Below are 22,655 nucleotides of genomic sequence, written 5' to 3' on the forward strand. Positions count from 1 at the left end.
TTGCAGCGCTGCCATCCCCTCAGTGCCAGCCATTTTGCAGGATTTTAACCAATTTTTGACGGCCTACGGAATATTATGTTCTATAGGTATATAAACATGGGACCTACCAAAAGAAAGCTTTAACCCTCATCTTGCATCAAAAAAAGTTTGTCTCTAGCATTTGTCATTCTTGAGTAATCAGCAGTAGAAAAGAGGCAAGTTTTACCGAAAATCCTGCTTTGACCAAAAAGTACGGAGAAATCAAGGGTTTTGTGAAAAGATGCATTTCAAGTAAAAATTCAACTTTGACAGCAATACTTTTTGTTTTTATTACAAGTCAAACATATAAACAGTATTTTTTCTTCAAAATAACATCAAACAATTCATAAGAAAAGGACATTGATGGCAAACAATTATTATCTAACTACGAAATTATCTATTTGAAAAGAGTTATTTACAAGTGCATGTGCATGTGTGCAGTCTTGTCCACCTTTATGGCGAAAACTTTCTTTGGGTGTGGTAGAGGTGAAAGCATTGTCCTTTGTGCAACACAATTTAGCTTGACGCCATCCAAGGATCATCTCGACGTCTGCTGCCGGATGTGCTCAATGAAAATAAATAAAAATCATCATAATCATATTTACTTCTTGCAATGTGAAGAAACAAAATATTTTTACCTTCCTTTACACTGCAGGTGGAGGTGGTTGTGGTGCTGGATCCACAATCTAATGTAAGGGAAAAGGTACATTACAAAAAATACTTTTTTGTTGGTGCACTTGCAGATTGCACTTGCATTCATTACCACAAGCCTTGTGTTCCATATTTTACGGCATCCAATTTATCTTTGATCGTTTCATTTCTTCACTGGTTTTGCCGAACTGACCCAACTAGTTTTTTGTTTTTACTTATCGTGCACTCCTATATAACACACGAGGAAATAGATAGTATAGGCATCATATGACGTGGGCTGATGGACAGTAAAAGGGGTCATCTTGAAGTTATGAATTTTAGTATGGGACCAAGTTCTTGCTTACCTACATGGCGACGTAGCTTGCTCTCGAAGATGCATCCAACTGGATGTGCACGGACGCTAATCGCATGGTTCCCTGGCTGGAGATACACCGAGGGGGCGTTTCATCCGGTGAACGTGAAAGTCTGGAGACGCCGGTGGCTTGAAGAGGGTCAGGTAAAAAGCCATAGGATGATTGCTGTGTGGCTTCTTTAGATTGTTAGAAAAACGATCCTTATGTTTTCCGCGTGTTCGTAAAATCAGACTGGAGATCGGTGAAACAGGTCCTTCGAAGGATTTATTTTACAGAAATTTCTGGACACCGACAAGTTACAGTCAAATCACTGTCGTTCCTCCTTGTGTGTGTTACCCCTCCCACTTGTAGTCGTTCTTATAGTTTCCGCATAGCAGCCCCCAGAAAAACTCTCCCCTCCCCTTCCTCTTCCTCCTTTGCTGCCCTTAAGCCCCGCCCCTCTCCAGTGCCGCTCCTAAGTCCCAGACAGTACTCAATATGCATGGACCGATGGCCGATTGATGTGGAAATATAGTAGGTTTAGACAACCTGGCTCCCTTAAAGCAAATAAAACTTTACAAAGGAATCGATTATAACACATTTTCTCCCCCGAAACAGATGGCTAATTACGTGGGAATAGGAAGGAAGAATCTTCAAACGTTCCGTCACAAGCTTTGCTGAGGAAATTAAAGCAGTTATGACTAAATCAAAACAGTTATAACTAAAATCAAAACAGTTATAATTAAATTGAAACAGCAGAATATCAACATTCCCTCATTCGGACTCAAAAGAGTCCGACACAAGCAGATAAACATTTCAGAGAAAAAGGTATTAGCGGCTTCATGGTCGCAGACGGCTGGCGCAACATTAAGCAAGGGTCGTGTAGAAAGATTGGACATTATCATTATAATAAGAAGCAAAAGCACGCAACAATGAAACATCCCTTTATCGGTGAGAGAAAGTTGTTTAGCAGTTACGTGGCATTAAAGAACAATGTGATTCATTAAAAGATTTTTTCAGTGGAATAAGCATATGTGTATCACATGTTGATAGTTAAGAGATGTTCCCCTTTCGAAGGAGGTACCAGGGAGTTTGTGGAGAATCAATACTTTGCTTAATACGATGTGTTGTGGTTATGTTCAAGGTTGTACTGAGGGGCTTTCAGAGATACCAGATTGACATAAAAGTTAATATGAGAAAGAGTGTCGCGATGCAGCAGCAGATGGAGATGCGTTCCCACTTTGAAGCTGTCTCGAGATGATGTTCTTTTATGGAATGATGCCCTCAATAGGGGCAACTGGACACTGGATCAGTAGACGTGGTTTTCCGGTCGGGTCGTCAGGTGGTCATCAGGTGGTCATCAGATGGTCATCAGGTGGGATTGCTGTGCCTAGGTTGTCAGGTGGTCATCAGGTGGTGGGATTGCTGAGCCTGGGGCGTCAGGTGGTCATCAGATGGTGGGATTGCCGAGCCTGAGGCGGATCTGGCGGGTCGTGTAGACGAGATGTGGAACCACGTGTCCCCTTTTCCGTGCAGGCGAACTGCACAAGATGTCCTCTCCGTCACTTTGTGGGGTCCAGTCCACCTGAGTGCAGACCATTTTCGTTTAGTCACTTTTAACCATACATATTCATTAATGCAACAGGAAGAGCTTGTAGCCTATTTAAATTTGATGAGGCCAATGCTTTAGCCAATTTTCTTTAATATTTCTATTTATTCGCTCAATCTGTCCTTCGGATTGGGGATAATACACTGAACCAAATGTGTTTTAATCCCAATGCCTTTTCTACTGCTTGTAGATGTTTGTTTTTGAAATGGGTTCAAAAAAGTCCTACACAAGCAGATAAACATTTCAGAGAAAAAGGTATTAGCGGCTTCATGGTCGCAGACGGCTGGCGCAACATTAAGCAAGGGTCGTGTAGAAAGATTGGACATTATCATTATAATAAGAAGCAAAAGCACGCAACAATGAAAAATCCCTTTATCGGTGAGAGAAAGTTGTTTAGCAGTTACGTGGCATTAAAGAACAGTGTGAGGCAGGCGATTGTAATGCAAAAGAGAGCCTTAGCCAGGTCAATGCAATTGAAATGAGTGGGAGCTGATGCAATTTGAAACAATCCAGAGTGAGGACTTCGGGTCAGAAAAAGTAGGCGTTAAGACGGCCGCATTAATCTCTTGCAGGTCATAAATCACACGAAACTTTCCAATATCTTTCTTCTCAAAGGGTAAAATAGGCGTGTTATAATCAGAGCCGAAAATTTCACACAACACTCCTGCTTTGAGCAAACCATCAATTGTTTCCGAAATGCTAATCATCCCAGCCTCTTCTACAGAGTATTGAGGAAACACAATAGGTGAGTCGTTACTGAGATCAACATCAGTGGGATCCATAGACCACAGTGATGTATAAAAAAAAATCAAAAAATAACCATTAAAATCGCTGTTGGTTGTTTTACTTCCATGGTGCCAATCCAGAAGCTGGTGCTCCAAAACGAAAGTGGGTAAAAATTTATTAGCCTAAATCCAATAAACATCAAGTGACGGGAAATAGAGCAATTAAGATTGAAATAAATTTTGCCAATCATCCTATTTTAAATTCCCATATGTTGTTTTCAATTTCCTGAAATGCCTCGCTATAGATCTCATCCCCTGATCTGTCATATTACAGAGTGCAATGCATACAGTCAGTTACCATATCATAAGATCTGAGGTTACAAACCCAAGGTGACCAGAGAGCTCCGAAGTGCTTAGATTCGAGCCAATCACTGGAGTCAATATCCACTCTTTCCCAGTAGATGTCGGCAGTGGCGCAAGCCACAGGGCATTGTTCAGGCACTGTGAGGTGGCACTGGAGACATATCAGCAGTAAGTGTTATCATCCGGAAATTCCAGGATAAGTTCATCAGGGCTGCATTTGATGAGAGGAGATATCTGCCCAAAAGATTGACTGGACAGTTAGGTGCAAACACAAAAGAATGCAAAACACAAAATAATGCAAAACACAAAAGAATGCAAAAGAGTCTGTGAACAGTTACTGAGCATGTGGATTCAGGGAATATATCCTTGTGGCTCTCTCTCCTCGAATGTAGCCACGTGCAGTTTGTTGGCCTCTGCCTCTCCACCCAAACGCTTGAAGTCGCTGTCTGCAATCGTGGGCCCAATAACCAGGCCGTTCACAATTGAAGCACATGTTGGGCCACCCAGGGGGTGCACCTTGACCAATGAATGTACCTGCTTGATACATCATGCACTCGGAATCGACAGAGGGAGATGAGATCACAGCAAAAGCGTTTTCTTTCTGCTTTTTCAAAATTTTCAATTGCACCATAGGAAATTGTGTGTCTGTACTTTTGTGTTTGTCGACCTTAGCACCGGGAAGATCACTTCATGGCCTTTGCCACAGACTTGGGAATGGCCTTCAAAATGGCTGCTCGGAACACTTGCGAATGCACTAGTGTAAGCCGTAGGGGCGTATCCTGTTATCAGATTGTAATCAGTGAGGGCCAGAATGCAGCGGCCTCCTCATCTGTTTTGGGAGTGCGCATCATAACCGCACTCTGCACTGTCTTCAGCAAATTGTCATATGCACACACTCACACCAGTGGGAGAGAAATGTCCGTAAAGCATGTGCCTGCAAGATTTGGGCTTTGAGCCACAGGCCGATGAGAGGGCAAAAGCTGGACCTTAGGAAGATTCTACGGGGTCTTTCAGAACCTCTGGTTCGGTCCATAACGGGAGTCAGGGTGGGCACCTGAAAAGACTCCGGACATGACACTTTAATTCTACCACTTGATTCTGTAACTGAGCAATGTACAACCTGTTTTTCCACTTTCTCATTCGAAAGGCATGTTCCCAGCACCATTACCACAACCAATGTTCCCTCTAATTTTTCATGTATCTGGGCATACACACAAGCTCCCTGAGCAAACTGAGGACTACTGTGAGCAACATCAGATATGCACGCTTTATTTTTAAATAAGTAATTTGGTCCACTTAAAAAAAAGACAAAAATCTGAAAAATGGGATGTGTAAATGTTATACAGTATGTGAGAGTCCTGCTTTGGCCATGGGAAGAGTCCTGCTTTGGCCTGGCTGAGGGTCCTGTTCTGGAAGATATGAGACATATACACCTTTCAGACATAACATTTTGCTCACATTAAAACATTCACATTTTGCACAATGACTTGTGCTATAGCTTGTGATGCAGTGCAAATTCCTGTAACACTTTGTCTGTAAAATATCTAATTACACAGTTTTTCTTGGCATTTCTACTACCCATAAATGATCTAATAGTAACAACATTTAATGATTAATATCCATAAAGACAAAATCTTAATAACCGTCACTAGAATATGCACAAATCTGACTTAAATTTTACCTTATTTTTCACGTCTGTCCTTCTCACTTCTCCAATGGTTGTACACTTTGTCTAGGTTGATGGCTTCGTCTGCTTCTTGCTTTGACTTTATGCGCATCAGCTGGTCCAAATGTGTCACTTCAAGACAAGTCCAGCTTCCATTCAATCCACATTTTTCCCTCTGAAAACTCACTTGCTACTTTGGCATCGCTACATGTTTTGCAGAGTAGACCTTTCTCACTTGAAAAATAAAAAATCTCACCCAATTTCACCGCTTTTTCTTCAATTTGCACATACTCCGACAACCATTCCATCTTAAAAGAACTGCATTTCTTTTTTACTGTGGCTTGGTGAGTGGATGTGTCGCTGCCTGTTTGTTTCGCCATGATGCGGGGTTTGTATTAGCATCTATTAACCTGCTAGCTAACCTGCACGGCGCATATAGGCAGGGCCCAGACGCAAGCACCGTCAATGCCATGATTGGCTTCGTACCGTAAGTGAACCGTATCGTATCATTGGCTGGACACCTGTCACTCACTGAGTGAGAAACAAAAAAAACAATATTATTGGGCGAATTAATTAGATTCGATTAAGTCTAATATTAGATATTAATTAATACGTTATGTTGATGTTGTTTATGCGCTGGATAGATTTTCTTGTGCGCTGAGAATGTGCGGGCAGTGCGCGATTGCGCACAGCGCGCAGTTTAGAGGGAACATTGACCACAACTGTCTTATCTTTCACACCCTCCCTTTTGGAGACAATGAAGAAAAACCATCCCCCCTCACAACAAGCTCTCATTCCTCCCCCAGTTCTCTTCTTCACACTTAGACACAAATTCACCACACAAAAACAACCTACACGCACACACACGTATTCCTGATTTACTCACCAAGCACACTCATTCAGAATGGTTTGGTATTTGCCGAAAATCAAACCAAACACTGTCCCTACATTCATTTTGTCTTTATTTATTCATTTATTTTATTTTTGTTCTCTATTTTGACATCTTGTTGTGGTACCACAGTTTAATAGGCCTCGTATTTATTCAATATCCCCCCCCCCCCCCCCCCCCAAATAAAATAAACGGGTTAATGGGCTCAAACACATTTCCCGTGAGTGGCTCAGCATACGGTGGCGGCGCAGTAGGCGACATAAACACATTCAAATTTGCCTCCTTCTCATTCTTTGCTTCTATCACACTCTTCCTAGAAAGTTTCAATGAACTACCCATAGCCAACATTCTAGCATTAACCATCATCTGATCCACTTTCTTACAGTTTACTCTGACTTTTCTCCCTCTTGCAGACAACCCACATGTCCTTCGTACTTCTTTGTCCAACAACTGACTTTTCCTCATACACGCTAGCTCTACCTCTTTCATCAAAGATACCAAACAAACAGCGTTTTTTAACGAAGGAAACAATCCTTCCTCACAACAAGTTCTCATCCAATTATTCAACATTTCTTTCATTCCATCTCTATTTTTTGCAGGCATAATTCCCACACATACTTCACACGCATTTTTAACCTGTGCACTACAAGTTCTGACCATGGTTTGAAAGAACACGTAGGTCAAACCATTCATTATTGCGGTCAAATTCACCCTCCATTTCTATATTATTTACTTACTTCCTTATTTATTATTATATTCAATTATTATTAACTTTTATTAATTCAGTGACGTAACACTTTTGGTACCACAGTTCAATAGGCCTCCTATTTATTCAAAAACATTACTTACCCCCCCCCCCAAAAAAAATAAAATAATAATAACAAACAAACATGTAATTTACGATCTCTGAGATTCCATATCGGAACGAAATTACCTTGTGTTGTTTTCCTCGAATAAATATGTCTGGACCTCGATGTCTTAGCAGTGGCCGAAGCTTTAACTTCTTATCTCAAAAACGCTTGACTTATACCCAAACAAAAGCATTCGATCCTTAATTTAGTTACAAAGATACTTGACTATATTCCAAACAAAAGCATCCGATCCTTAATTTAGTAAAACCACTGCTTCAATCTGTATACTCATGTCTCTTATTTCTTCTTCACTCAGCTGCGCACAATTCATCGTAACGTTACTTCCGCATACAAAGACTTAGGTTCCTAGGATTCTAAATAGAACGAAACCGCCTTGTATATTTTAATGTCTTAGTAAAATCCAAAAGCAAGGACTTCGTGTTTCTGAGATTCCGTAACGGAACGAATCAAACTTGTATTTTATACTTTACTAATACCTGTTCACTCAGATCTCATGTACAATTTAGTCACAATTTAGATGACGTGAAAACAGGTTTTAGAGTTCACAACAGGCAGAAATTCACTATGAGGATTAGTGTCCTCTTACCGTACAATTAATTTTGGCGCCAGAAGTTCTGTCTGTTGATAAAACCCTTCAACCAGCAGCCAACGTTGGGGGTCACCATCTGTTAGAAAAACAATCCTTATGTTTTCCGCGTGTTCGTAAAATCAGAATGGAGATTGGTGAAACAGGTCCTTCGAAGGATTTATTTTACAGAAATTTCTGGACACAGACAAGTTACAGTCAAATCACTGTCGTTCCTCCTTGTGTGTGTCGCCCCTCCCACTTGTAGTCGTTCTTATAGTTTCCGCATAGCAGCCCCCAGAAAATCGTATTTAGTTTATGTTTGTGTCAAAGTTACGTGGGAAACTTGATTTGGATTGATGTGCAGTTGCAACACTCTTGAAAAGGCAGAGATTGGTTCTGTTGCGTCAGTCTCTCACATACTGGCTGCCAAGTTTGTTTTTATTTAGCTGGTAAATGCACTTACGGACATGCACAGCTGAACACACTACAAATCAATATATATTTGATTTTTTCCCCCCTACTGCCATCCATAAAAATATAAATATTGCAAATTAAGCTTTACACACACATCTTAAGACCCGTTAGGAAGTAAAACATTTTAAATTAAACATTAAAAACAAAAAACGCTAGAAAAAAAAATGTGTTGCTATGACAACTCGTTATTCAGATAATAGTTCATTATTTCCTACTGCATGTGCAGCAGTATTTTCCAGAGTTTATAAACAACTTGTTCTGTAAATAGTTTCTCTTTGTTGGCTGCCGTGGCTCAGGGTGTAGAGACGGTATTTTAGTAACCAGAAGGTCATCTGTTCAACCCTCGCTCTCCCATAGTCATGTGTCATTGTTTTCTTGGGCAAGGCACTTCACACACATTGCCTCCAGTGCTACTCACACTGGTGTATGGAAAGTGCGAATGTTCAGTGGTGGTCGGAGGGGCCAGAGGCGCACACTGGCAACCACACTTCCGTCAGCTTGCCCCAGGGCAGCTGTGGCTACTTAAGTAGCTTACTGCCACCACAGTGTGAATGTGTGAGTGCATGAATAATGTATCCAAATTCGATGCATTATTATTATTATCCACTATTGTGATCAAAACCAGTGAATATTCATTTTAAGACTGTTCTGTAAATATTTATTAATAGACTAAAAAAGAGTCCTGTTCTGAGTCATTAAAAAAAACATGTTCTAAATAGTTCCCTTACTATTGTGATAATAAAAAAGTGAATCTCAATTCTCAGACTGTTCTCAAAATATTTATTCATAACATTCATAACATACATTTTCTGAGTTTATAAAAACTTTTTTGAAAAATAGTTATTTTGTGATCAAAAGCATTGATTTGAATCTTTATTAGGCTGTTTTGTCAATAGTTTTCAAATAAAAAATATAGAAACTTTTGATCAATCATATTAATTTCAAACAAAATAGTTTTTTTCCAATTTCGTGCTAAAAAAATTTAATCTCATATTCATAGCATACTTATAATATGACACTCGAGTGTTCGCTAAGACCTATTCTGTCACTCTTTCAAAAGGCAAGAAAAGGTGAGGCAATATAAATCCAGACGTAGACGTTATGCGTCCCAAAATGGCTGTTGCAAAGCCACTTTGGCAGCATAGAAAACGCCTCTGCCACTATGAGTAAACGGCAAACGCCACACTTTAACAATGATTGACAGCTGTTGTGGACAAGCTGTCACAACGAGAAGAGAAACAGGAAAAGGATTGCGCATGCTCCAGGATACCAAAAGAGGAACCAATGCGTAGCCAATGGAGCACTTTGTACATGGTAGCTGAATCAGCAGATGCCAACTGTTACCACATGAAAAATGTGGGGGAAATAATTTGTTTCGTTCATTTGTGCTGCTCCGCAGCAGCACAAATGAACGAACGAAACAAATTTAATAGATATTACACAGTTGAATTTAATAACTAACCAAAACCATAAAGAAGACATATATAAATAAATATATGATGCTGGCCGCGGCCGAACTAGCAGCTGCTAAATTGCTAACGAACCTAAAAAAAACTTTGATGGCATTTTGACCACACATAAAGGGGAAATAAATCTGAATTGTACAAACTTGTAAAGCCTTTGTATGATCAGATTTGAAAGCACTCACCACAAAGCAGCGTCGCAGAGTTGAGAGAAAAAAAAAGCCTTCCTGATACTTCATCTGCAATCCAACATGTCCACCTTGCGCATGTATATCATGTCCTTTTCATCAAAGTGAGTGTCAATGCTCTTGGGCGGAAAGTTGATGGATAAACGCTAGCTTTAGCCCTCCTCTCTGTTCTTGTCCATTAATGCTGCGCAGCGACTTTCCCACAAAAAAAATTTGAAGAGGAGAAAGTAAAAACGGGTACAAAACTTTTAATAGCTATCTGAGACACTAAAGAACTGATTTCACGCAGCATGTCGTTCAGAAGTATCACAACACTTTAAGTGTGCATAAACTTTGAATTACCGGTGCCAACTATTTCACGGTTTATCTAGTCTAATTCCACATAGCACTATCGGTGTTACGGGCTAGGATCGTACCCTTAAGTGTTCCACCAAGCGTCGGTAGCCAAATAGACTGTAAACCATAGTATGTTAACTTCTAGTCATTATTTGTCAGCAATCCTAGCCAATTGGTTGATTCCCTACAGTAGTCATACCAAAATCAGGATTGTCATCAGCATAATTTCCTAGTAGCCACAAAGCATGCGAATTAACTTCACTTATTGTGGTGTTAACTAGGGTACATCAAGTTCATCTTCTGTCCACCAGGTGCAGCGGGGTATTGACCCCCCCCCCCCCCTTCCTTACACACACCTGGTGCTTTTACTCATCACAGTCAGTTGGGTCCGTTGACTGTGTCGAGGTGTCAGTCGAGAGTGCTGGCTGGGTCGCTGAGTCGGTGTCCGCCTTTGTCAGTTTCGCGCGCGCGCTGGTCTCGAGCGTCATTTGGTTGCGCAAACAAATAGTACCCCACTCGATCACCGATTTGAGCCTCCGTTCGCGATGCTTTTCTGTCGTAGTAGGTTTTCTGACATTCAACGCTTTCTTTAAGTTGTCGTTGGACAAACGTGAACGTGGCCTGGAGGTGGGTCTGCAGGTCCTCCACGTACTGGGGGGCCGTGTATGCCGCAGCTAGGTTAGTTTCCCCCAGCTGGTACGTCAAGTGCAGGGGAAGCGTCATTCGCCGTTTGGTCATCATGTCAGAGCGGAACACCCCAGTAGATGCGCGCCGGGGTGGCTCGGATCATCATGAGTATCAGTGGGAGTCGGGTGTCCCAGTCCCGATGGTTAGAAGTCACAAACTTTTTCTGCAAATTTGTCATGGTGAGATTAGTCCGCTCTACCCGTGGGTGATGGCTAACGTGCAACCGGGCTTTAATTTCCAGCCTTTGCCAAAGTTGTTGCATTACCTCAGCTGTAAAGTGAGTTCCCCTGTCTGAGTTGACCCGTGAAGGCAACCCAAAACCATCAGCAGGCATGCTGTGGTGTGCGCGGTGTCGTCTGGAGCAGGCAGACATTCTACCCACTTGGTAAACACGCAAACGACTGTGAAAAAGTCTTTATTCCCTCCCAGCGATCTGACCAGGGGTCCCACCCAATTAATTTGGAGATCAAACCATGGGAAGGGGATTCCTTCATGTCGCAGTAGTGCTCGGTGACTCGGGTTTGCTGGCCGAAACTGGCAGTAAACCAAACATCCTTTAATGTTGGTTGCCACGTCGTTATGCATGTGGGGCCAGTATGCCATTTGTTGTAGCGCGGTGGCCTTGACTCCGCAGTGGTCTGCATAAGGTGCGTCGTAGGCATATGTTAGCATGACCCCCCCCCCCCCCTTGGCTCTGTGGAACCCCCAAACGCAGGGCGGGCGGAGACGCGAAGTCACAAAACAGAAAGCATTTAACCAGACGCAGCCTTTGCAACACGGAGAGCAAGTCTTTCAAATCGCTGTCGTCACATAACGCGTCAGGCGAGACGGGGTTGGTGACAGGGTCAGGTAGGTGTTGAACAATTTTGAAAATCGCGGGGTCGCCGGCCTGTTGGGCGACCAAGTCAGAGGTCCTAATGAGCAGTACACACGCTACGGGTCCCGAAGTAGTCCGTGCGGGAGTGTCGCAAGAAACAGCGGCGGACGCAGCGCGGCGACGCGTGAGACTGTGGAAATCCAGGTTGGGTTGGGAGGGAAGCCAAGAGTTATTGAATGTCCAAAAAGTCTCGTTCAGGGCCCCTAGTACATTGTTGATGATGTCTACCTGGACGGCAAGGCGGACAAGCAAGTCTGCACCTACCAAAAGGGTGTGGGCCGCGTCCGGGGAACCCAGGAAGTAGTGGGTCAGTGAGCGCTGTGCCCATGTTCAACGGAACCCGGCAAGACTTGGAGACGAAAGAAATGTGTGGGTCATAATCCCGCAAGTCGTCAGCGAAAGCTGTAAAAATGGCTGATTTGTTAGCCCACAAGGCGAGGACAGCGTCAAAGACGGGTGTACTTTGTACCTGGACACCTCCGATGATGCAAGGGGCGTGCCCTGCGTCAGCCGGTGGCGGATCAAGGTCACACAAGAAGATGTCGCGGCTTCGCAGCCGGTTCTTCGAAGGAGACGTGGGTGGTCTTGCCTTGGAAGGTGTCGGGTCCCAGTCATTTTTATCAGGTACAACTTATCTTCCACGGTTGCCATTGGCAACCTGTGGAGATAGTAGTCAATGTCTTTCAGGTACCCTGATGTGTTGTGGGACCCCCCTAGTTCGAATTTGGCAATGTTTCGAGCCAGCTTGTCCAAATCCTTCCAGGCCACGCCCCTGTGTCTCTCCCTCCTATTTGGGTTGCCGTAATGGCTTATGAGAAGTCCAGTCCCTGCTGGAGGGAAACTCAAAGAGTCCTTTTGAACTGAAAACACAGAGTTAAGACACGTACACACATTCCCCAGGGGAAAATGTTTAAAAAGGCACATAAAATGGAAACATTTATTAGTGATGGGCAATATTCGTTACACTGTATTTAGCATACTTTATGTTAGGTAGTGAATTAGTTAGCTGAACTATAACTGTAAAGTTATGTAGCAGTCATGCTCACCAGATTTAAATCAGTGGGGTCTTTTTTGCTTTGTTTTTTCAATCAAGTGGTTCAGCCGATTACGATAAGACTGGTGAGGGTGAGGGTGGTGCAGAAAAACTCTTCGACGAAGCTCAATCAGACAGCAGTCTTGGAGCAGGTAAACTTTACGTACAAAATAGTGTCAGTCTTATCTCCTAAATGTCATCTTTGTGTGTTTCAGCTGCAGCAAAGTGTGCAGTGTGGCCCAGCAAGCGAACGCTTCAAACTGAGTTGGAAGATTCCCGGAAAAGCATTGAAAAGTCTTTCACCACTCGAAGATTATTAACGGTTCTGGAATAAATTAGCTTGTAATGGTCACATTGTTGAAAAGTTAATAATTAAGACAAAAATTGGGGTAGCATTTTTGTTCAAATTTTTATCCAAGCCAAATATTAAACTATGACAACTTGGTCACTTTTTGATTTTTGATCGCCATTACACTGGCCCCCATAATTATTGCCACCCCTGATTAAGATGTGTTCTCTATAGCTTCTAATAAATTCAGTTTTTTTCTAAATAATATTGTGCCCAAAAAAACAAAAACAAAAAGAAACAGCTAAGCCAAGTTTTAGTCATGTATTGTAAATCAGCTCACTCCATGTCAGTTGACTGGCCATCAATCAATACAAATCAAACCACTGTTTCTTTGTATTGTTAATGTCTTAGTGATCTGAAATTAATAAATACAATAAAAGTAATTAGTAGTGCTGTCAAATGATACAATTTTTAACTAATTAATTGCATAATAATCCGTAATTAATCACGATTAATCGCATGTTTTACTACTATTTTCTACTAAGCTTGTAACAGATATTTGTCGGACAAATATGCTATTTGAATTTGGCTCTGCAAAGTAAGTATCATGTTTAAGCTCCATGTTTGGCTGACCACTGAGTTAACTGAGTTTTTTATTTGTATTTATTATTGTTTTAATGATTTTAAATTAGTCTCCAGAGTTAACGCTTTCATTTTGACATTCCTATTAATCAGAGTACTGTACTCATGACTGAATGCATGTTTGGAGCTATTCCATTACTGTAGTTGAAAAGCAAGCGAGCCAGCCGTTGTTTAAGTGTTGCCAAGCAATGCCGGACACAGGAGTGCGGCACCTCTGCGGATTTCAGCAGATGTCAAATAAAACAAATGTGACAGGCTCTGGCAAAAGTGTCCTCGTGTCAAAAAAATAAAAATTGAGATATTCATATATTCAAATTCTGCATTTATTGCCCTTTTAAAAATGATAAATAATACATGGACATACCTAAAAAATTGACAAAGTTAGAGCAATTTTAATGTTGCCAGGTTAAAATCCCTAGTTTTGAGAACAACCGATTTAAAGTTTTGGTCCTTGCATCTTTCAAATGTCCATAGCAACCAGTATCTTAGGAAAAATATATTGACCCCACATTTTCAGGAACTATTAAAAGATCACTGCAAAGTAAATTCCAATAGCAGGTAAAGCCATCATCTGAGATTTGAACCCTTTAAAAGTTTTGGAAGTTTGACCTCTCAACAGGTTAAATCAGCCTCAACTTTTAAGATCACATTCATCTTATAATTTATCTTCTGGGAAATCATCAAAGTTTGGTTCTTTTATAGTTGCTCCTTGTGATATATTCTTGTTTAAATGAGGTCATATTACCGCGGTGGGAAATTTGATTTAAAGCAACACAAAGGACTTTTCAGTTTTCCTTAATTATGGCGGCACCATATGGACAAAAGCGGTAGTGTTTTGCCTTGCATGAAGACCACATTTCCCATGAGGACCAGCGCATTGTGTCGTGAAATCCTCATCTCGCTGTAGCCTGGAGTTGGATTGAAATACATTTCTGTTTGCAGTGGCTTTGTGAAGGATACATTTTGCAAGGGTTGCCAACCATCCCTTGAAATACATCCCGTATTTAGAAATATAAGTATGCGTTCCGTATTGAGTTGTAAAAGGACACATTTTGTCCCGTAATACCGTGAGAATAAAAAAAGAAATCTGTAAAATGTTGACGGAATTAATGAAGACCAGTGCCCTCTATTTGACAATTTACAGTAACGTTCCTAATGTTCCTCTGCTCTGTGACCAATGAGCTGACAGCACATTCATACACAAGTATGACGATACAGATTCCGCTCATCTTATTGGTCGAGGTACTGTTGCTTGCCAAAGTAGATAGCGGAAGTAAACAAAGCAGCATGGACGACAGGGGAGACACACCTTCGAGCGGAAATGCGACCAGCACTCCTGCGGGGGGAAAAGCTAAAGCGTTTGCAAATATACAGAGAAGACTGGGAAGTTGAATACGCATGGGTCGAAAAAGTGCGAGAAATGATTTACCAAGTGCACTGCACTGTCTGCCGGTGCACTTATAGCCCATGGTGGACTGAGTGACCTAAAACATGCTTCCAGTGATGGACATACAAGAAATGCCAGTCACAACAGAGGAACCCTAAACAAAATTATTGTCCAAAAGGCAACGCCAGAGTTAGATTTAGATATGGTATGTAAAAAACGATTTTTGTAACCCTCTGATCAAGGTTATTACGGGGATGTGCAATGAATGTCAGCATTGTATGGACAAACATATAATAATTTTCAGGTGTAATAAGTGCAATTGAGTACATTAGATTGATAATACATAAAATACATTGATGAATAAAAGATAAAGTATACACACACAGCCTTACATTTATTACAAGTTTAAACAGGTATACATATTTTTTTTACTGTACAGGCAGTTGATATACTACACTAACTATAGATATATACAGTAAAAAAAAAAAAAAAAAAAAAGTATTTCTCATTTACAGGTGACTGCTGCAGAGGTAGCCCATGGCTGTGTCCGAATGTCGAGTTAGGGCCTAACCCCACATTCACTACATAGCCCTGCACTATATAGTTGCCTAATATATAGTGCACTCATTCTGTTTGGCTCACTACCTTCTCCTTGTCCCATATCACGTGACTACCAAACGTATCATGACACAACAGCGAATAAATCTCTGATTATTTATTGTGAATTTAAAAAAAATTAAAACTATTTTCTTTTCTTTGTCATACATATATTCAACTAAAACAAATGCATTATTTCCTCAGTATCTAGTTAATGTATCGCTTTTATTCTCACGCTTGCGCTGTCACTCTCACCATTTCTTTTTCATAGTCGCAATGCATTGTGGTCTTTCAGCAGAGTCAGCAGAATTATGAAAATTTTAATTGAAGGTCGAAAAGTTCATAAATGCCGCTTTAACAATTGTGTGTGTATTAAAAGCTAATTTGCCATTTGGTGTGGTCTGTGACAAGTACATTTATTGATAACTTTTGGATCCTATGTCTCAAATGCATTTGGTCACATAAAGAAAATGAAAATGTTATGATGGTATTCAACACAGGTTTTGCGGCCCTTGTTTTCCTCTTGTAATACAGTATCATCAAAAGGAAAATGAAGGCCACCAGGCCGCAAAACAAAGAGCTGACAGCAAGCATCCAGGCTTCCAGGAACCCCAGGCAATGGTATGGTCATTTCTTCACTGTATTAAAATTTTTAAAAATCCTATTTTCGTGGGGTTTATGAGTTGGAAGCCCAGATAATGTAAAGATATGCAAATAAATACTTGAAATCACTTAAATTGTGGGCCCTGAATATATAATCTATGAAAGTTTGACTTTTTGAATGGAATTATGGCAATTATTCAACTTTTCAAGGATATTAAAAAAAAAATTTACACGCACCTGTAATGTGCAAAACAAAATACATGATTGTATTGGATGGGAGAAAAAAATACCATCCTTTTTTAATCTAGGTTAAAAAGTGTGCTTAATTGTATGATTTGTTAGGAACGTTTTACATTCATAAATGTAGATTTCTAAATTAAACTCCTTAAATTATTTTTGATTGCGATAGATAGGCTATTTATTTTACGGCTCTCAACTTATTAACAAATAAAATTGTAAATCAATAATTGCTATTCAGTCAGAAATACAAATACTTAAATAGTAATTATTGGATATTCTTGTTAGAGATGTGAATTATTTTTTCTCTCACTTTTGTTACCTTATTCTTTGTTTCATTGTTGTTTGTTTACTGTATGTAAAGCATGTTAATTGGATTGCCTGATTTTTGTATTATGTATCTCGCAACAACAAAAAATGAAAGAAGAAAAAATGTCACTCTTCAAACATTTGTGCCTCCTCTCTCCTATGGCGGTAAATATGGTGCAAAAGTAACTTGTACCTGTAAAAAAATTTTTTTAGTTGTATTAAAAAATAAATTGTATCTGTAGAAAAAAGTATAAATTTGTATCTGTAAAAGTTGTGATTTGTACCTGTAAAAAAAAATTGTACCTGTAAAAAAAATGTTTTGTATCTGGAATTTTTTTTTTACCTGTACAAAAAAAATTGTATCTGTAAAAAAAAAAAATTGCACCTGTAAAAGTCGTGATTTGTACCTGTACAATTTTTTTTTTACCTGTACAAAAAATGTTTTTACCTGTACAAAAAAGTGTAAATTTGTATCTGTAAAAGTCATGATTTGTACCTGTAGAAATGACAACTTGTAGTCAAAGAAGTCGCCACTAGGAGTCACAAGTGGTTTTTCTGCTGCTGTCCAGTCACGTGACTTTTGCACCAAATCTCTCGCTACAGATGGTGCAAAACTGATTTGTACTTGTAGAGCACCGTGATTTGTACTCGTAGAAGAACAGGGCGGGCTCTGGAGAATTTGGGCGGGCTAAAACTCAACCTCATTGGTTGAGCGAACGACAGTGGGTTGAACTCAAATGACGCCACGTTTTTATCATTAATATGCACAAGTCCGAAATTCCAAACAAACAGTAGCCACACCAGTTTACGCGTCAAGCCTACCAGTGTAAACATACGATCAATAGCTTGTACCTGTAAAAAAATATATCTAAAAATACCTCATAAACTGCTGCTTAGTGCTTGGATGTGAAAATTAGTATAGAGCTACAGAACCATATTGAATGTTTTACAAGATAACCTAAACCTATAACCAAAAGTGGACAGTACTCAGCTACTTGTATTTGAGTAACATTATATTCAAGTATCTGTTCTCTTACTATCATAATAAAATGAAAACACAACGTTTTTACTGCGAGTGAATCTTTAAGCCGCGATAGGCATTTTAACCTTAACACTTTATCCTCTGTATTTAATCATTTTATTTTAAATATTACAATTTCTTGATAAATGTCAGTATTTTTGCAATGTATGCTTTGCAAACAGTTTTTAAAAAAAAAGAAAGGCTCTTACACTCTTAGTTTACTCATCACTCACAGTACTCAGCTATTTGTGCAAGTATTTTTCCTGCACTTTTAATTTCTACTTGAGTTAAATTTTCGAATGTAACATTACTCTTATTTAAATATTGGCTATTCTGCTTTTGAAATGCTAGTCTATCTGTATCACTAAGATGTGAGCAGTGTCACTGTCACCTAGCTACTTCAACAAAAGTAACTAGGTCAAATGTTAGTTTATTTATTTTTAATTAAATGAGAATCTCATAAGTTTCAAAATCTTGCTCAAAAGGTGGAGACAACTGCTGGAGACACTGCTGAAGCATCAGTCCACTCCATCAGCAAGCAGCCAAGAGACAGGAGATGACACCTGGGAGGTATTCCATCAAGCCGGATTAAGGAAAAGACTGTTTTATTTCACTGTTGTGAATGTAACAGGCGGAGGTATTCCATCAAGCCGGATTAAGGAAAAGACTGTTTTATTTCACTGCTGTGAATGTAACAGGCGGAGGTCCCCCACCTGTGGCAGTGGCCTTAGTCTTTTTTTCTGGTGGCTACAATGATGGGCAACATATGTTTACAGCTCAACACCTAATTAGTCTTATTTTTTATATATATTGTTATAGGCTACTTGCCGACTTGTTGCCATGATCGCTTTTGGCTACTGTTGAGATGTAACAGTGAAGAATGAATATTTAGGTCAATTCGAAGTGCTTTACATTAAATCAATAATTAATAACACTATTAATGTGAAATACACATCTAACAGGAAACAATTATAACATACATTTAGGCTGTCGGCTATTTTGTATTTGTTTTTGCCAATGATATTTCCCTCGTCTTATTGATAGTAGCAGTATTGCCTTTGTTAGAGTAGACAATATTAAGTATTGTACTCTTTTCGTGTTCAATTAACTGAATGGTGAGATCCTGGTGAAGAAGTCCCTTTGCAAAGGTAAATAATTATCAGAAGCTTCTGATGACAAAAGGCTGACGACACTGAAGCCGTGTTCTGGTCAGATTGTCTGTCTCGTCCAACGTGGGGCATCAATACTTATTCAAAAGTGGGAGAATACGAAAAGTCTCCTCCCATCAGCCCACAATACATTTGTTTACAACTCAGTAAAAACAAGAGAATTCCTCTCTCCTCCCTTCTGCAAGTTCCCATAGCTATAAATCAGATTAGAGAACAACAATCATACATCAGCCTGTCTCTTCCGACAGAGACAGGCACCAGACACATACACTCCCTTATTTTCTCAGGAGTGTGAGACAGATACAATAGACAATCCCATTCATTGAGCTCCACAGCTACAACTAAATCCAAAACGGCTAAAATATAAATTGAAACTGAAAAACAATGTTAATAACTTAACACCTTTTTTTTGGTGAGTCTTGAATTCCTCATACAGCTCCATCAATAACTTTTGTTTTGTTTGTGAGGAGAATACTGCTCTCATTTTGCTGTCTTTTGACATAATTGATCACAATTTCGCCTATCGACTCATCAGGGCTTCTTGTCGACCCCGGGAGGGTGTACAAAGCCAGGCTATGCAAGCCTGGCTTACGTTAGCCTTGATTAGACGCAGCTGCAATGGGTTAGTGGAACGACTTGGCGCTTTATTCGGAGATGGTGTTCACTTCCAGCCTCGCTTTTTTGCATGAGCCTCGCTTTCTTTAGCTGCATTGATGGAATACCCCTTCAATCTTCAAATCAAGGTTGACACTACCACAGCAATGGATGCAGAAACGGCTCTTCTGGACATCAAATAAAACATTTCAAATGATGCACAATCTTGTTTATTGAATGATACATGTTGTGATTTGATCTGACTATTTCAAATAACTCTCAATATGGATTAAATTGTACTCCTTTAACATTTCAAAATAAAAATTGGATGACATTTAGAAACAGGGATGTGATTTTTCCGCTAATTCGCGGAATTCTGCTTTTTTTATCTCCAAAAATAAAATGTTACAATTTTTTAAGTGGGAAAAAATCCGATTTCGTCTCTCGACAGCATTCCATTTTAGTGTTTCCGTAACTGAAATGAAACTGATCTTGCGATTGGCTGAAGTCTCCGTGTTGACCAATAAACGCGCTTGTTATAAAGGCATAGGCGTATGCCATTGTTTGTTGACCAATAAACGCGCTTGTTATAAAGGCATAGGAGTATGCCATTGTTCATTTCTCAGACGTTTTTGCCGGGTGTTTAAAGAAAGATGTCCGTGATCGAACGCAAAGATGCTCCGCGAGTTAAGGAAATTGACAAGATCGTAAAAAACAAGTTTCGATGGGACTGGTTAGAGAAGGATATATCTACAAATGTTGGAAAGAAGACTGTGACGAATTTGTTCAGTGACTTTATTCGGAAGATCGATCGTGCCGGGAAAGCGCTTTGCATTTGGTGCCATGATACCATTGACTATGGTGGGAGAGGTTTCAAAGCTCTTGAAAGTCACGCAAAGAAAAAAAACACGTGAAAGAACTCCAGTCAAGAACAACAAATTATTCCATCGCTGGAAGTTTCGGTGCCCAAACGAAAACTCCAAAACTTTACGGCCTCCATCCCTTATTGACATCACAATCGGAAGCGGTAATAGAGAGACGTGATCCACCCCAACAACCTGTATCAGTTGCTGACAGAGTCGTGAATTTTGAGGTCGGTGGTAAACCTTTCAAATTAATCGAAATCAAATTTTCGAAAATATTATAACGTAATAAAAATGGCCATAAATATTTAACATGGTTAATCATTGACACAAACTCAAATGAATGCTGCATGTTTGCACTTTTCAGCTTTCAATATGTTGACTGTCTTGATGTATGCAGTTACAGAGATGATCTTAGTCAATCATGCATTCGACGAATGCATGATTGTGTTTTTACCAGAGCTTGCTGCATGAGGTATTTTATGTTTTTGTCATGCATTATGTATTAAATTAAGAATGATTGATTAAATGATTTATTGCATGGTAAATATATATGATGATATTCTCAGTGATAGTTTTTAAAAGCAAAGGCAGTCCAATGTTTTTGAATGTGACTGATTTTGAGTTGACTAAAACTGCAATTTTATATGGGATAGTTCAATATACATTGAAAATTTATGCTGTTGTTTTGTCTATTTCTTTGTCATCTGAGTGCATTGAAAGTACTTAAAAACACGGAAAACCCATGAGCTCTGGACCTAGCTGAGTGCCCGCGGCCCCCAGACACCCGGCTAAATTTTCAGATAATTTCACTTTGGTCAAATCACATCCCTGTTAGAAAGCAGAATTTCTTCACTTTCTCAAAGGTGATTGCAGTGAAATTCTCTCAGAACAGTAACCAGTGTATCAAGGATTCTCATTTGTTGGACTTCACAGCCACTTTGAAGCAGGTTTGATGTCACACCATGTGCCACCGTCTAGAGATGGATCAAAAAGTAGCTTTGATTGACTGCATGCTGGCATATGTGCAAACAGAATGGTTGGGTCAGCATATTCATACAATAAAAAATAATCATAGCTTCCTAGCTGGGTCATTATCAAAACACAGCCACTGACATTATACGTAATCGGTTAAACGTTTAGCTTTATCTTGTTAGCCAGAAAAAAACAAAGATAGTGGTAATACTGATAGACAGAGACATTGTTCATAAACATTTCCATTTGCATTATTTTTATTTGGCTTCAGTGTTGAAGGAAAATGTGTATGTTTACAAATGTTAAGAATGATCATTTGAATTTAACTGCAAAACTTGTTTTAACAACACATGGGATACTGTATGTACAGTATAAGCTTTTGAATTAAAAACGGCAAATATGTCATCATGAACTCACATCATATGAAAGGGTGTCGAGCTTAATATATCACAGTTCAAGTATACAGGTAGTTTTTGAAGACATTAAAGAAGTGCAGGGACAAGCTATTGATCGTATGTTTACACTGTCTCAGCTATGACAATACAAATGGCCCAGGTAAAAGGAAATACATTCAGGACAGAAATTCACAGTCCAAAGGTAAGCTTCAAATCTTGAAATGAAAATCGTGACTTCAATGTGTTCAGTTTTCGTGACAAAACAATTAACAACATGAGATGAGCTAGCTAGCACCGGATTACGAGCTATGATCGTACAATAAATCTTACCTTCATACTAAAACTTATTTCTTTCTGCCCACTTTGAGTGCTCTGCATGTCAACCAACGTTTAAGCTGTTCCACACGATGTTTGTATATTGAACCATGTTGAAATTTTCATGCCTGTGACGTCCTCTTTTTCCAAAATGACGCATAAACTGGTGTGGCTACTCTGTTTGTTTGGAATTGCGGACTTGTGCATGGGCGTCATTTGAGTTCAACCCACTGTCGTTCGCTCAACCAATGAGGTTGAGCTTTAGCCCGCCCAAATCCTCCAGAGCCCGCCCTCTTCTTCTACGAGTACAAATCACAGCGCTCTACAAGTACGAATCAGTTTTGCACCTTTTGTAGCGAGATATATGGTGCAAAACTCACGTGACTGGACAGCAGTAGAAAAACCACTTGTGACTGCTAGTGGCGACTTCTTTGACTACAAGTTGTCATTTCTACAGGTACAAATCACAACTTTTACAGATACACATTTACACTTTTTATACAGATAC

General features: G+C 39.8%; 2 protein-coding genes and 1 long non-coding RNA gene across 4 annotated transcripts in view; 2 read left to right on the forward strand and 1 right to left on the reverse strand.

Annotated features, from left to right (window-relative positions):
• LOC147178177 (C-type mannose receptor 2-like) overlaps positions 1–16,260 on the forward strand; it is a 31,471-nt gene extending 15,211 nt beyond the window's left edge. The window contains exons 5-7 of one of the 2 annotated variants that reach the window (XM_086068432.1): positions 12,812–12,903; positions 12,967–13,073; positions 16,201–16,260. In XM_086068432.1, coding sequence (XP_085924558.1) covers positions 12,812–12,903; positions 12,967–13,071 — 197 coding nt within the window. In that variant the 3' untranslated portion in view covers positions 13,072–13,073; positions 16,201–16,260. Of the gene's footprint in view, positions 1–12,811; positions 12,904–12,966; positions 14,170–16,200 lie in introns of those variants that run through there. The other variant, XM_086068431.1, reaches the window with a different exon arrangement.
• LOC147178178 (uncharacterized) lies at positions 1,482–22,314 on the reverse strand. The gene is made up of 3 exons (XR_015094063.1): positions 22,163–22,314; positions 3,721–3,849; positions 1,482–2,586 (listed from the first exon to the last, which is right to left on the reverse strand). It is a non-coding gene; the product is annotated as an uncharacterized LOC147178178 (long non-coding RNA).
• Positions 22,246–22,655, forward strand: part of drc7 (dynein regulatory complex subunit 7) — a 47,293-nt gene continuing 46,883 nt past the window's right edge. Inside the window, exon 1 of the mRNA XM_086068430.1 lies at positions 22,246–22,604. The gene's annotated coding sequence lies outside the window, so the exon portion shown is untranslated. The remainder of the gene's footprint in view (positions 22,605–22,655) is intronic.

This window comes from Leptonotus elevatus, chromosome 2 (genome assembly GCF_054856555.1).
Source record: "Leptonotus elevatus isolate MCC_2025b chromosome 2, RoL_Lele_1.0, whole genome shotgun sequence".
Taxonomy (NCBI): domain Eukaryota; kingdom Metazoa; phylum Chordata; class Actinopteri; order Syngnathiformes; family Syngnathidae; genus Leptonotus; species Leptonotus elevatus.